This window comes from Trachurus japonicus, chromosome 3 (assembly GCF_045865225.1).
Source record: "Trachurus japonicus isolate A0001 chromosome 3, Traja_1.0".
Taxonomy (NCBI): Eukaryota; Metazoa; Chordata; class Actinopteri; order Carangiformes; family Carangidae; genus Trachurus; species Trachurus japonicus.
The window spans coordinates 21,081,851-21,096,748 of record NC_140909.1 but is presented as its reverse complement, the minus strand read 5'-3'; the positions used below and the strand labels follow the sequence as shown (position 1 = coordinate 21,096,748).

The following is a 14,898-nucleotide window of genomic DNA, read 5'->3' as shown; positions in this document are numbered from 1 at the left end:
TGAATTCGCCTGGAATTGTCCTTTAATATTGATGCGATTTACTTTTGGTTTTAACAACCAACAACAATCTCAATGTAGTTTGTAGGGGGAGCTCTTACAGCAGTGGGGCCTGTGAGCCAATCAGAAGGGAGAATCCCAGACTAACCTCTGATTGGCTGATTCTGTCACCAAATAGAAATATAGCCGATTTCAAACTAAATTCTGAAGGTTTGGATGGTGAGTCCAGGTAGGCTGGACCTATAAAAGTAATAACAGAAAAATGGCTCTCTTGAATGAGACACTATTGTGATAATAACCACATGCTTTGTATGTGAAATATTAATCTAAAAATACTCAGTACCTAAACTGTTTAAGAGTTAAGTAAAAGTAAAAAGGTTTCATAAAAAGAACTTTGTACCTGCTGCCTGCAGCTTTTTACCTGTTTTGTACCTTCTGTTAACCTGCTGTTAATTACAGTATTTCGTAATGTGCTCATTTTCACCTCAAACACAGATTTCACCACTTACATTTACAGTACAACGTGAATTCTGTCCTACAGCACTGATGTAAAGAAAATGCCTGTTTCACTAAATGCACTTTTGTCTACCCCCCCCCCCCCCCCTCCTCCTCCCATTTCCTGCTTTCTTTGAATTTCTCCAGAACTTATTACATTAGCGTCTTACTGTGCCATATCATGCTGTGGATGAAGTGGAAGATGGTGGTGGACTCCCTGCGTGGACGGAGAAGGAGGCTGCCCTGTTTCTGGTTTCTCCTGCTGTTTGCCGCTGGAGGTCTGGTTCTTTTCATCCACCAGCAGGAAATGTCAGAGATGGTTCAGCAACAAGGCCCAGGTCAGTCTCTGCTCATGCTAATGGCACAGAATAAGATTGTGATCTGATCATTTTTGTTCCAGTATTACGGTACTCAGGCAAGATGAAAAGTCCCTTAGAAGCACAGGAGCAATACTACAAATTCTGCCCTTTTTCTTACATTTTCCATTCGTACTAATGTGGTCATTTAAACCACAATTGAAATAAACAGCTGTATCACTGATGTGGTAAATAGAAAATAGTCTTAATATTAGTTTTTACCTTTTGTTACACAGCACAGTAGAAATGTGTTTGGTCACACCGCTGTGTGAAATAAAATCACACTTTTTTAACTAATAAATGTCTGCAACTCTCAACAAACATGCAACCAAAAAAGATTTGAGGGATTTCAAAGGATTTGGATTCCATAAGCGGATTCAAAATTGGTTTCACATAACGATAAAATGCTGAACCATAACCCTGCTCTTAGCTGTGGCTGCTCAGTTGCAAGTCTCTATCATAGCAGCTAAACAGATTGATCAATAGATACATACTACATACATAAATACACACATGCAAGGAGAGCTAGTTAATCCAGTTCTCCACACTTGGTTCAGAGTCACTGCTGCAGAGACTGATTGAGACAGAATTAGGGCTTTGACATCGAACTTCGATATTCGAATATAATTCGAATATTAAAAAAAAAACATATTCGAACGAATATTAGGGCAGCTCTAAATATTCAAACCTGTAATAAGCATTATTTTTGGTAAATGTTTTTGCCTGAAAACATAGTCTGTTGAAGTTGTTAAACGCAAGCTCATTAGCATTGATCACCTGGGGCTCCTGACGTTATCACGTCGTTAGCGGCTGACGCCTGTTCACACTTCACTGATAAACAATGGCGGAGCAAAAGGCTGCGAGTGCGACCATAGATACTCTACAAACCACGGAGGGTGTAGTTGAAATATACAGTGTTTCCTTTACATTCATTTCGGTGTGGCGGGCAGTTTCTTTTTTTAAATTGTCGCAAATACACCACTGCCGCATGTCATCCGTTCATTCATCTCCGCATAGCACTGTTTCTTATTGGCATGCACGCACACACACACACACACAGAGAGAAGCGCGCATTAAGCATGCATGACAGCAGTGAAAGCTAAATTTATACCCCCCCCCCCCCCCCCCGAAACGACCGGATTGTCCGACTGGTCAAAATATTATCAATAAATATTCGAATACATTTGAATATTAATATTAATAAACAAACGAAGTTCAAATATGATTTTTTGGGCAAATGTCAAAGCCCTAGACAGAATGTAGCTGTGATATAACTACAGTCATGGGACGATACACCTTTGGCTGCTGCTCTTGCTGACTCTGGCTGTAGCCCTGGTGCTGCTTCAGTTGTTATGATCAGGATTGCGGCACACGCCACATGCAGGGTTGTGTGTGTAATGCTGGGAGATGGCATGGTTGTGCTGAATGAGTGTTGTTTTGGAGCCACTGTATAGCTGAACTCCTGTGGTGCATTAGTAACACATCTGTCATATCTGATAGAACCACCGTCGCCTCACATCCCATGTGGCTTAACAGTGCTTTCTTGGCTAATATTAATAATGAATACTAGCCACAGTAGAGCTACTGCAGCCATATGCATAACAGCAAAGATTTAACCACAAATGGCACCATGGCCATATCCATAGTAACCGTATTCACAGCAGCTAGATCTTCAAGACCACAGCCAAGCAGAGCAGCTGCAGCTGTTTCTTATAGCCAGTGGCTTTATATTATTGGATTATTGGAGCCTTTTGAAAAATGTAATAAGCATTAAATACATAATAGTGTCACATCATCTCTTCCATAGAATCTGCAAAGCTTTTTCCCCTAAACTCCCGAAAGTAATAAAATGAAATAAACATGTGTGTCCTAAATTTTGCATGTGTAATCACATACACATGTGTAATCACATAGTCACATAGTCAATTGTATTGACTTATTATATTGATATAAATATATTCACACTATGTGTAAAAACAGTTTTTTTCTGTTGTAGCTATCTGCTTGACTTTTCCATTTCCTGTATTGTATTGTATTATATATTATATTATATTATATTATATTATATTATATTATATTATATTATATTATATTATATTATATTATATTATATTATATTATATTATATTATATTATATTATATTATATTATAATCTGCATTGGCATTAAACACTGCACTGGGGCCAAATGACTGTTACTGTTACGTCAGGTGTGATAAACAGCAGAGCTTTGGGTGTGTACTGATACTCCCCCACTACACAAACCACAGAAACCTTTTCATAGTTGCAGTATTAGCTCAGCTACGACAAATCTCCACAGTGGCTGTCTCATAGTTGTGTCTCTACAGTGGCTGTCATAGCGCTGTCAGATGCCTTGTCTTGCCAGTGAGGAAAAGTAAAGTGCAACAGTCTCCTTATTTACTTCATGACTGGTTAGCTCTGCATCCTCTGTGCATACTGTAGTGGTTGACTGGTCGTCACTCAGGCTTCACTGTGTCCATGGTCAATGTCACACAATGTCACGATGAGGCCACACCCCTTACATCAATTACTTTCACAACTATCAAGCCTTCTAGTAGAATTGTGTGCTGTGACATTAATCCTATATGCAAGCTTACCAAGCTTACCACACTTGGTAAGCTTGTGCATTGATGGCAGTGGACAGCAGTGCTCATCTAAGTACACTAAGGCGCATGTGTGTGTATGTGTACATTTAGATATTATTTGGTGCGTGTTAAATCCAGGTTTTACCAGAGTACACTTGTTCCCGAAATACGGCCCCTTTTATTCCAGCTGACCCTGTGGTCAGAGTTTCCACGGTGATGAACAGACCGTACATTCAATTTCTAAATGAGTCAAACCTTTGTCCTCCTACTGTGTCCCAATGTGCTTCTGCATGGCTCTCAGCATTAAGGAGATTGGGGTTTAAGCAGCCGTGATGGACGAGTGTCCCGAGCATGTAAAACTAAGCAGCTTCAAGTCTCAAAACAAGAGATCAGCTGCTTGCTTATGTGCCTCTTTGGCTTGTTCTACATTTCCACCTGCATGAGAGGGACATTAGCTGCATGTTGTGAACCAGTCGTCACTGACTTTTGTAGGGCCATGACTGATGCTATTTCACTCCATTTTGATTCCAGAAACAACACTTTTTAATGTTGCCTGTTTGGATTAAACTCTGGAGTTAACAGAAAATTTTGTGACATTTTTACCTGTGATAAATCAGTGAGGGGAAGAAACGAGTGGATGGGCTTGTGATGATCAAAGAACAAGCATATGAACTGGTCCAGCTGGCTCTCTGGAGATAAAACCTTCATCAGCACAGTCAGAGAAGCTGCAATCCGCTGAGTATCGCCACTACAGTGTGTCAACAGCACTGTGAATCATTACGAATATCAGAGCAGTGTCACCCTCCACAGCAATAAGAGCCACTTAGCCAGAGTGGATTCCCTCCAACCCTCTAATATTCCCCTGATTGTCAGATGCTTTCAGGCGCAGTGTCAGGTGAAAAAAAGGCCATTCACAGTGATGAAGCCACGTTTGACACACTGTAGGGCATCAGCAAGACGAGACACACACATTATGTACAAACGTCTACCGTCACAACCACTGTCTTGAAATTCATGGCAAATATCGGACCACGACCTGCAAGAGGTTGTAAGTAGTAAGGTCATGCATTTGAGAATAACATTAACTTTATCCTGTCATGTTTCTTGCCCTGTCTCACATCTTTGTAGCTTTGGTATCTAATCTGCATTATATTCATTCTGCTGATGTGGAATCAGGAGTGGAGTAATTTCCCAGTCTGTAGCTTGTGAGGTAATTGGTTATTGCTGTAGTGTCGGATATTTAGGGCCGCGGGCAATCGCACCGGGCACTGGTCCCAACAGCTATGAAATAGCTGCAGGGACCAGTGCCCGGGCAAAGCCCGGGCACTACTGTTATTGTGTGGATTTTTTCTTCTTATTATTATTATTAGTGTGAATGCTGGAAGCATTCACACTATTGTTATTCGGTTCGGCCATTTTCTGCCTTTCTTCGTCATGTAACTAGTCCTTCATACTTTGTGCTATTTCAACAATTCAAATATCAAAATGTTCAGCCTTTTCGGGACAGGTGTGCTATGTCTTTTCTCTTTTCAACTATTCATACTTTTTGCAATATTCAACTATTTCTGATTTTTTTTTCCCCATAGAGAATGCATTGGAACAGTCTTGAAACTCTTCAAATCTTCTTACTTCTTTCAGCCTTTAAAGCGTCCACATACTTCAGCTAGAGACTTCATTCAAATTCTGAGCTGTAGACAAACTTCTAATGTATTCATCCTGTATTTACAACTTTTTCATAGCTTGTACCGTTTTTGAGATAAATCCTTTAAAAGCACATGAGTATTTCTGACAAATTTCACACTTTTCAATGAGTGTGTATGGGGTTGGGTCAGAGTGAGTGACATCATCGTTAGAGTGAGAGGGATCGAAAAAACATTCAGGATTTTTTCTGGATAAATTGCCAGCACGGCCACAAATTAAACTCTAGACACATGATTTCCTCACTGGTTTGTAGCCACACTTGTCGTGTCTCATCTGATGTGCTCAAAACAGCAGACACACTTACAGAATTGTCTCAATGAGCCTAATTGTCCAGCTAGACCCGCTCCAGTGGCTCATCCACTTCAATATAAAAGTAGGAGCTGATTTTTTTAGAAAAGCAGAAATGCCCCCCTTTTCTACCTTGCGACCCTGAGAAAAGTTTTTGCCCTACAAACATTTAATGCACATCAATGTGCTCAGGAAGGTCTCCTTGCCCCAGTAGTCACATGGCCACATTCTGATCAGAGGTACGGTTCTCTTTTTTCTGGGCTGTTTTCAGAAGCTGCACTGAGCTCAAATCTCTCTGCTCTGCTCTGCTCTGTGTGCAGTTGGTCCAGCTGTAGGGGCCAGCTCGTTATCAAAGTCTATAAATAGAACAAGTGCAGGTGCAGCCTGGCCGCTCGTTAAGATGTTTTTAAACACAGCCCCACACATACACATGATAAACCAGACTGACAGAGGATGTCCACGCAACAAACCCAGGTATCACAACTCACACACAGACACACACAGACACTCACACACAGTCACACATGCACGCATACACAAACAAACAATTCCATTCCATTCTTCATTCTTCCATTCTTAGATAATAATTTAAAATATTTTTTAAATGCAGCCAGGGAGCTCTCTGCTCTGCAGCAGGAGAAGGAGCTCAACTTTGTAACTTGCTGTTAAGTGCTTTTTAATTCATTTTAATTCACCAAAAAAATAGTCACAGGTCACAAAAAAGTCCTCTTCTTGCTTGGTGTGGCTAATTTCTGCACTTTCCTTACTTTTTTTTTTAAGCATCATTGAAAAATCTCACATTCATCAAAGTCTCAACCTCTTTTGCACAACACCACTGTAGTGTAGGGGTTAGGGTGGCCGTTTGCCAACCCCAAGGTCACTGGTTCGAATCCAAGGGAAGAACTCTTGTTATGTTATGTTGAATTCTGCTCTCCTCCCCCGCCTTCAATTGGTTACAGGTGTTTGTTATCTCCTTGATTACTCGTACCAGTTTGCAGCACATCATCACATTACAATGAATGACAACAGTCTTGAAAGCAGTGTGCTCTCTGTAGCCGAGTGGCAGAGTGAAGGCTTTATGATCATAAGGTCATAGGTTCGATTCCTGCCTCAGGCATTTCACATCATTGCTTGAGTTTTGATTCCAATTATTCAGCTGTCATTGGACAGTCTTTGATTCCTCATAGTATAAAGCTCATTGTAACTCAGGTTCTCTGTGGCCGTATGGTTAGTGTGTTAGGTTACCACTCATGGAGTTGTGGGTTCAATTCCTTCCATGGACATGTTTCTTGTATGCCATTCCGCATGTCTTTGTCAATTTATTCTGCTAATTCAGCATGGTTCAGCATTGGGTTTCAGCATTCACACGCATGTTCCGTTAGGAAATGCTGTTTCTAGTTCTCCTTCATCTTCCGGACGAATTTCGATTCGCAACTAGTCCTGCAACTCGAAGAGTTGCAGGACATATTATATATCAAAACGTGCGGCTTGATCGGGATCACTGTGCTATTACTTGTCTCAACAGTTTACGAATTATTCGCGACGTAAGTCGCGATTTACTGCGCAAAATTTTGCATGTAAGTCAATGGGACGGGCGAAAAAAAAAGAGCGAAAAAGACCAATCATTGGAGTTTAACAAACGTCTACTGCTCAGGCATACTTTCACCTAGAGACTCCATTTAAACTTTAAACAGTCGACACAAGTCTTGTGTATTGTCGTATTACTCCACGTTTTGATAGGTCATATAGTTTTTGATCAATCCCTGATCAATGACCATGATAATTTTTGGAGAAATTATGAGATTATAATGGGTGTGTATTGGACAGAATGTTCGTGTCAGAGTGCGTGACATCATCGGTTAGAGTGGGAGAGAGTGAAGAAACATTCTGTATTTTTTCTGGATAAACTGTCAGCACGGCCACAATTTACACTCTACAGACATAATTTTTTCAGAATTTGTAAGACAAACTTGTTATCTCTCATGTCATGTGCTCAAATATCAGAGAGACTTACAGAACTTACAGAATCAGCCTCTGAGTGCGGCCACGTCTGTCTCTGCTCCTCATTGAGTCCAATACAAATATTTTCTGAGAGGAGCAGAACGGCCTGATGTTTTAAAACTGCCAGCGTCGCCAAAATATTTACTGTAGAAACACCAAATCGTACCGAAATTTTCATTAAGTCCTTAGAGCAACGTTGATCTGTGTTTTGTTCTGATAGGAGTTACCGTTTTGTCATGCTAAGCCTAATTGTGAGGCCGGTTTAGAGGCAGAAAATGGCTGTTTTTCTCCACGTTTCTGTCTGTCTCAGCCTGCGGGGGCCCCTATCGCCGTGGTAACCTCTTTGATCCTCAGGCCAGAGCTCGTTAACTTCATAAACAATCCACCTGGCGCTCGTTTAAATGTTTATAAACACAGACACAGCTAAATCAGACTGACACAGGATGCAGCTACTAACTAACTATGTGTCAAGTCAGTCACACACACACACACACACAGACTCTAGAACCAGCTTCATGTGATTACAGTTACACACACACACACACAAACACACACACACACCTTCGTGTGATTAAAACACAGTTAACGTGCAACAGAATTTAAACTTAAACCATGATTTAATCTGGTTTTAAAGTTAAACCTTGTTGGTGTCACACACACACACACACACACACACACACACACACACACACACACACACACAGGTAACCTAATGTGGTTACAGCTCCTCCATATCAGTGCTTATGGAAAGATGATCATGTGTCTGTCTGATCAGCTCTGTCTTGCGCTTAAGATCGTGGGTTTGATTCCCATGTTGACAGAGATGGCAAAATCGGCAGTAGCCCCGCGGCCCTTTCAAAATTTCCCGAGAGGAAATTTTCTAGTTACAGTTACTGTTGTTTGTCATAAACTGCCAATCTGGTATGGGCATGTGCCATTTTATCTAATTTTATCTCAAATTTATAGAAAGCTTTTTCTTTTTTTTCAAGAACTGATAAGCAGCAGTTAACAATTCAGATATGTATTACTATTACAAACACACTGTATATGGACAATTTAGGGCTGTTATTCCTCCTACAGTATCACATCCATGAATGTTTGGTAACGTTTTAATCAAAGTTACACAGTATAACTATATTATACAATGTCATATAAGGACTCTCATAGTTGAATTGACGTTACAACAGTAGTCACGGCTGTTTAAAAGGCTGCCGTAAAGCTGTACGTAAATCGTCTTGTTTCCATCTGACTCCAGTCCCGCTCAGTGTGTTGTGGTTCCGCTTACCTGTCCGGCTGATACGAGTGTTTGTGCGCTTGTGCTCATGTGTGACTGTGCTAGTTTTCCGACCCTATATCTTAGCTACAGTAACTCAACCAATAGGTGTTTATACATTTATGTAGAAAAAATACAACAACAACAAAACCACACCAGGACATCACAAACACATGTAAATTTCACTTAATTCTCCAATATGCACTTTGAAATTGTAATAATATAAATATTATTATTCATATTCATTTCTGTGAGTCCCTAATGGGGCCTTTTTACGTAAATATGTATTGAATAAACAATAAAACACAGTGAAGGCAGCATATATGGACCATTTTAAAGCAATTGTGATAGACAATATAGTAAAAAAAAGGACAATGGATGGTTTTCAGAAAAATGGGGTTTGTGTGGGCTCTTTCTTTGAAAATCCAAGTTAGTGCATAATGTAAATAGTTCTTCATCTTTTGAGACCCTTCACATTTTCCACTCCCACATGCTCACTTTATTATGTGAGGCAAAACTTCTTTGTCCTGTTCAGCAGTTATAAGATGTCTGAGTGAAAGACTAGAGCAAGCAGCGAAAAAAGCTTTGATGACATTTTCTCCACTTAAAGTTATCCCTTTATGGGAACTATTGTTGTTTCTTTAGTGCAGGATATTTAATATTTGTGTGTTTAACCACAGTTAATACACTTGCATCAGAAAGTTTCTCTCACAACAAAAGAGCTGTAGAGGACATCAAAGCCTTGATTAAAAGACACAGTTGGTATTGTATAAGCTATACAATGCACAATCACAGACTCACTCGAGCTTCACCTCCCAGACAGTGTTTCACTCCAAGCCAATTCAAACTGTTCTAATCTCAATACGCTTTTTTATGTAACAAACTACGCAACAGCTTTTACCGCATGCACATCAAACTATCCGAATCATGCAGCTTGCTGGGAGCTTGGCACAGAAACCACCTGATCGGTTGAACTGAGGACACAATATAGATGCCGACACATTTATCTTAACTGTCACTGGAATTTGCACAAACTCAACTGACTATTAGGAGGATCTTTCATCAGGTGCTAATGAACACTGATCTACCATTGTGGTGAAATAATTATAATAAATATTTCTGCGAGTTTCATCGCCTTGCAAACATATTATTATTCATGTATTGTTTATGAGTCAGACAATTGTATTTCTACAAGCTGGTCTTAATGCGGAAGAATGCAAACTGAGATGTTATTTAATCAGCTGAGATACTTGATACTAACAGTATGCATTTTCATCTTTAAGTACTTAAGGAATTACATGATTGATAAATAAACCAGACACCTTCATAGAATCACAAATAAAACTGATCTTTAGTCTACTAGATATTTACTTTTTTTCAGTCCTCCCCTGAGTATGTGCATTATTTCAAAAGATTTAAAATGTCAATAAATTTCCCTTGAAGTGAATCGTATTACACACTGTCCAATTCTTTTATTTTCTTCAGTCCTTTCATATCTACAGCTGTCAAAGTGAAATGAAATGTCACAATCCTCTCTTCTTTTTTCTGTTTTACTGAGCCAGAGTGTGTTGATTTTCGGTTTGGAATGATTTTTCCACATGTAAGAAATATTTTTAATATTTGCTTACTCTTGCAGAAACAAACTATTGCACAACTGAAATTTTGACCTAATAGATGAAAGCAAGATGAAACTGCAAGGGATCGCCAGAGTTATAATAACTCATCCTGCGGGGATACTGATGTTGTTGCCTTATTTAATGAAAATCCATCCAAGATTAGAAATATTCCACTCCCAATCAAAATTGTGTTGCAGAAAAAGTCTTGATAAGTTATTAGGATTCAAAGGATCATTAGGGTTCATATTGCCAGGATCAGATACATTTATTGCTTGGATATCTCAGTCCAGTGGACCAGCCAATGAAGCATTTTCATTTCAGCCATAAGAAAAATAAAATCATAGATGGAATCAAAAGATCTCAACACTTATAAAAATACAAGATCTTAAAGGTCCAGTGTGTAAAATGGGGGGAAAACCATGACATTTAGCATTCAGATTCTAGTTTGCAGCGCTTGCTCGCACTCGCCCCTCCCATCGGCAAAGTCACGGTTGCCTTCTAAGGACAAAAAACTTGTTTACCATGACTGGGACGACTGGAAGTATTTCAGGAGCATGGAGCGATGAGGTGAAGATCTAAACCATTTTACGATATGTCTGCTGTTTCCTCCTCCTTCTTCTTTCCTTCCGTCGTCTCCTTCGTTGGTTTATTTATGAACGTGAAACGTGCTTTCTGGCTGGCTAGATTTTCCGTTCGAGCTGCTGTACAAACATGGCGGCAAGATGGCGACACTCACTAAAGCAAGACCCATGCTATACGTAGATATAAAATAATTATAGGCTACGAAAACCAAGCAAATTTTATTTTATAGAGATTATACAAATCTATTAATGGGTACTATATTCAGATTTTGCCAATAAACCTGGCCAATTATTACACACCGGGCCTTTAATAAGCTCTCAGTCTGTCTGTTCACCTTGGTATTTATTAATTCCCAGCGTGCTACTGTAGTGCAAATGTCAGATCGTTTGGCTGTTTTCTTCGAGTCAGTTTCAGTTTAATTCATGTTTAACTACAACAATTCAGGTTGAACTAAATCCTGTGGACTAACTGTACTGTAGTCATATAAACACTTCTAGGTAAATACAGAATATTAACAGTATAGAATTGGTAGAAATGTGATAATTTAAGTGTACATTGATAGTGTTGAATGTCATTGTTATCCTTCAGGCCTGCCAAACAAAACATTTCATTTAAATCTGTAGTTGCATAGAGCAGTCACCGACACGGTTCAATCATAGCTGTGACAGCCAGACAGAGCCCTCTAACAACTGTAGTAATTATCAGTCGGTCAGGAGCAGAGATAAATGACAGGTGACTCTTTCTTTTATTTTAATAGCGACATTGTCTGGTCATTAGTGGCTTCAGCTAAGAAAATACATGATGTGTTGTCTTGAAAAGCAAGAACCAACTACATATTTTATCACTGAATCTCTGAACAGCATTTTTTTCCTATGCTAAACCAACTCTTTTTTTTACCTACCACATTTAAATTATTTTAGTTGCCTAGTTACCAAACCTTATCCAAAACATTTGAAGATCAAAACAAGAGAGAGAGAGAGAGAGAGAGAGAGAGAGAGAGAGAGAGAACATAAAACAATTAGTACAGAGATAGAACAGTCCCATAATGAATAAATGCACACAGAAATTAATAAATGCACAATAAAGGATTCACAAATGTGTTTGGGGATTCAGATATACATATGACTCAAAACACAAAAACATTTCCAATGCACACAAAAATATGTTTCATTCCATATCCAGACATCTGATTGGCTACAGACAATTCCCTTTTAGAAAAAAAATGCATTTGTGAATTGAGTGCAGGAAAGTATACAATTTAAAGCACTTTGTAAATGCAGGTTCAACAGTTCATATATCAAGTTAACAACCTCCAAACATGTATTGCACATATATATATATATATATTTTTAATGTGAATGAAACATAATTTTGTGTGCATTAAAAACGTTTTTGTGTTCTATAATAATAAATATAAATCCCCAAATACATTTAGGAATCCTAAAGGTACATTAATGCATTTCTGCATGTATCTTTTCATTATGAGACTGTTCTAGCTCCATAAATTAGTCATTTCAGATTTGTTTTGGTTTGGAAAACATTTGAGGCTCATATCTGAAGGCGATTACAAAGAAATGTGTTTTACAGTATGATTGCAGGACTTGATATTCACAGAGAAACAGGCCAATGGATAAAATTTATAATAATCTTTTAAGAAAACAATTCTTCAGTTGCTTGGAATTAGCATTTAATTTCCATTGATGTTTGTTAATTTAAGTTTTACTTTGCTTCCCAAAATAACTTGGGGAATTCTTTATTGTTGTGGTATGAAACTGAGCTCTGTGCTTAGCTACAGGTTATTCACCTCACACCCACCATAAGTTAAAATTAGTCTTTGATGTATTCATTTATATCAAGCCGAGATTAGTTAATGAGAAAATGCTTTTGTTTTGTTACTGCAGGTGAAATATAATCATCAAAAAAAGGTACAGTTATTAACAGCAGCCAAGTTGCCAGCAGGTGGATGAGGTGGATGGCAGATGTAGAAAGCATGACTGTCCCGCCAGAGGCCCGGGCTCATGTTATTATGGTTAGACAACAAAAACATTAAGGTTAGGTGAAGATTCTGGTTTTACAATCCCACCACATATGTATGTCAGCCAACACACTAGGAGACCAGGTTTTCCTAGTATATGTGAGAGACAAGGGCAGCCAAGATGAACAATCGATGAAAAAGATTTTCTCTACTTTATTCACTGTTGCTGTATTCCCATCCTTCTGGACAACAAATTGAAATCTTAATTCTAATATTTGTTTGGTTTTAAGAAAGAGAGACTGAACAAACTCTCCAGAATGGAGAAACATGAGAACAATGGCATTCCCTTAAGTGATTCATTCGATGCCGTCACCTTGACACAAATACTGGCTGAAGGATGGAAAGAAAGTGCCCAAATGTACTTCCTCCTAAGTAGTGATGATGACGTCTTTGCCAGTACGGACAATATGGTCGAATAGCTCCAAACCTCAAGGACAGTGATGAAAGCAAGTAACTCTTGACTGCCCATTTGATCCAAAATAATGGGTCCATTAGATCATCAGGCTGAGTATTTTATTCCATTGTAGGTGCACTAGTCAGACTCATACCTCCACTATTGCGGTGGTTAGAGCTTCTGGCTCTGGTGATGCACAAAATGTCTCAATTCATTACTATTCTTGACCATAATATGTTTACATGTGACATATAATTGTAAAGACAACACTGTGGCTCTCTCACTCTATAGCAAAGCAGATGAATATGACCCTAGATCCCTTCCATCTCACATTTTATCCAGCGAGGCAGAAAAAATATGACCTTGATCTGATATGTAGTCCCTTGTAGTACAGTAACTTACAGAGCTTGTCTGTGCTTATATTAGGTACACTTGTAGAATTTAATGCAATCCACTGCAAGAACAACATTTCTGCCGTAAATTGTACCTCTATAAAGCTCAGGCTTAGAGAGGGTAAATCATCTGTGTGTTTAGGTTGTAGTTTGTGGTGTTGGACTGGACTGTATTATAATAGCAAGTAGTCTATTTACGAAACAAGGGAAAAATCCATAATGCATTGGATTACTTACTTATATACATCATAAAATAAATGTGTGGCCAGCTAATTAATCTTTCTTTTAAAAGCCTACATGAGAGACTGAAGTGAAAGTATTCAGTATTTAGCAACAGTAGATGTACCATCAGGACAAATCTCGGCAAGTGTGGGAGACAACTCTCTTACTCTGTGAGTTGTGGCTATGTATACGCTGCAAATTAAAGCAGCCCCTTGTTCACCTTTTTTTCCCAAGGTAATCACAAAGTAATTGTTGGGGAAGCAGGCTATTATTAGAAATTATTCATTCTGGTATAATTACACAGTGCACCACAATATACTATCAACCAGGAAACAAAATACGACCATGTGTTAAACGTTGATATGTGAAGCAGATGTCTGTGTGCAAACATTAAGTGGAATATACAGCACTTGTTTGTTACGTTACTTTAACTGAATGAATGCAGAAAATGAAGAAGATAGCTGCATTTCAGTGAGTATTTTTCTGTCTTTTGATTACCAGCCGAAGCACACAGCGTTATGTCTTAGGATAAGTTTTGCAGCCTAAGCACATCCTTTTATCTCGCCTGCTATTTCACTATTTGAGTATTAGTAAGAATTCTAGTTTACTAAATCATGCATGAGAGACTGTTTGCTGTACACAGAACACCGTGGCTTCACAGTCTTCCGGGCCCCCTTGCTAAAGCACAATGAGCAAGCAGTATCTGTGCCTTAAGCTATGGTGCTTCACCCCAGCAGAAACTCATATCTAATAGAGCTGAGTTATAATACATTGGGTGTCAGCTTTTATCTGCCTCCCCCTCCCTCTCCACCTCTTTATTTGGCTAGCAGTGCGCTCTAGAGCTTTGTATCCCAGGGTTTAGCTAGCCTGCACAATGGTAGCTGAGAAAACTGCAGTTTAACTGGCAACAGTCTCCCCGATCTCTCTCCCAAGTAATTGTT

General features: G+C 39.0%; 1 protein-coding gene across 3 annotated transcripts in view; it reads left to right on the top strand.

The window, feature by feature from the left end:
• Positions 1-14,898, top strand: part of chst8 (carbohydrate (N-acetylgalactosamine 4-0) sulfotransferase 8) — a 183,885-nt gene that overhangs the window by 45,300 nt on the left and 123,687 nt on the right. For all 3 annotated transcript variants that reach the window (XM_085766314.1, XM_085766303.1, XM_085766325.1), the window contains exon 2: positions 640-830. In XM_085766314.1, coding sequence (XP_085622440.1) covers positions 674-830 — 157 coding nt within the window. In that variant the 5' untranslated portion in view covers positions 640-673. The remainder of the gene's footprint in view (positions 1-639; positions 831-14,898) is intronic.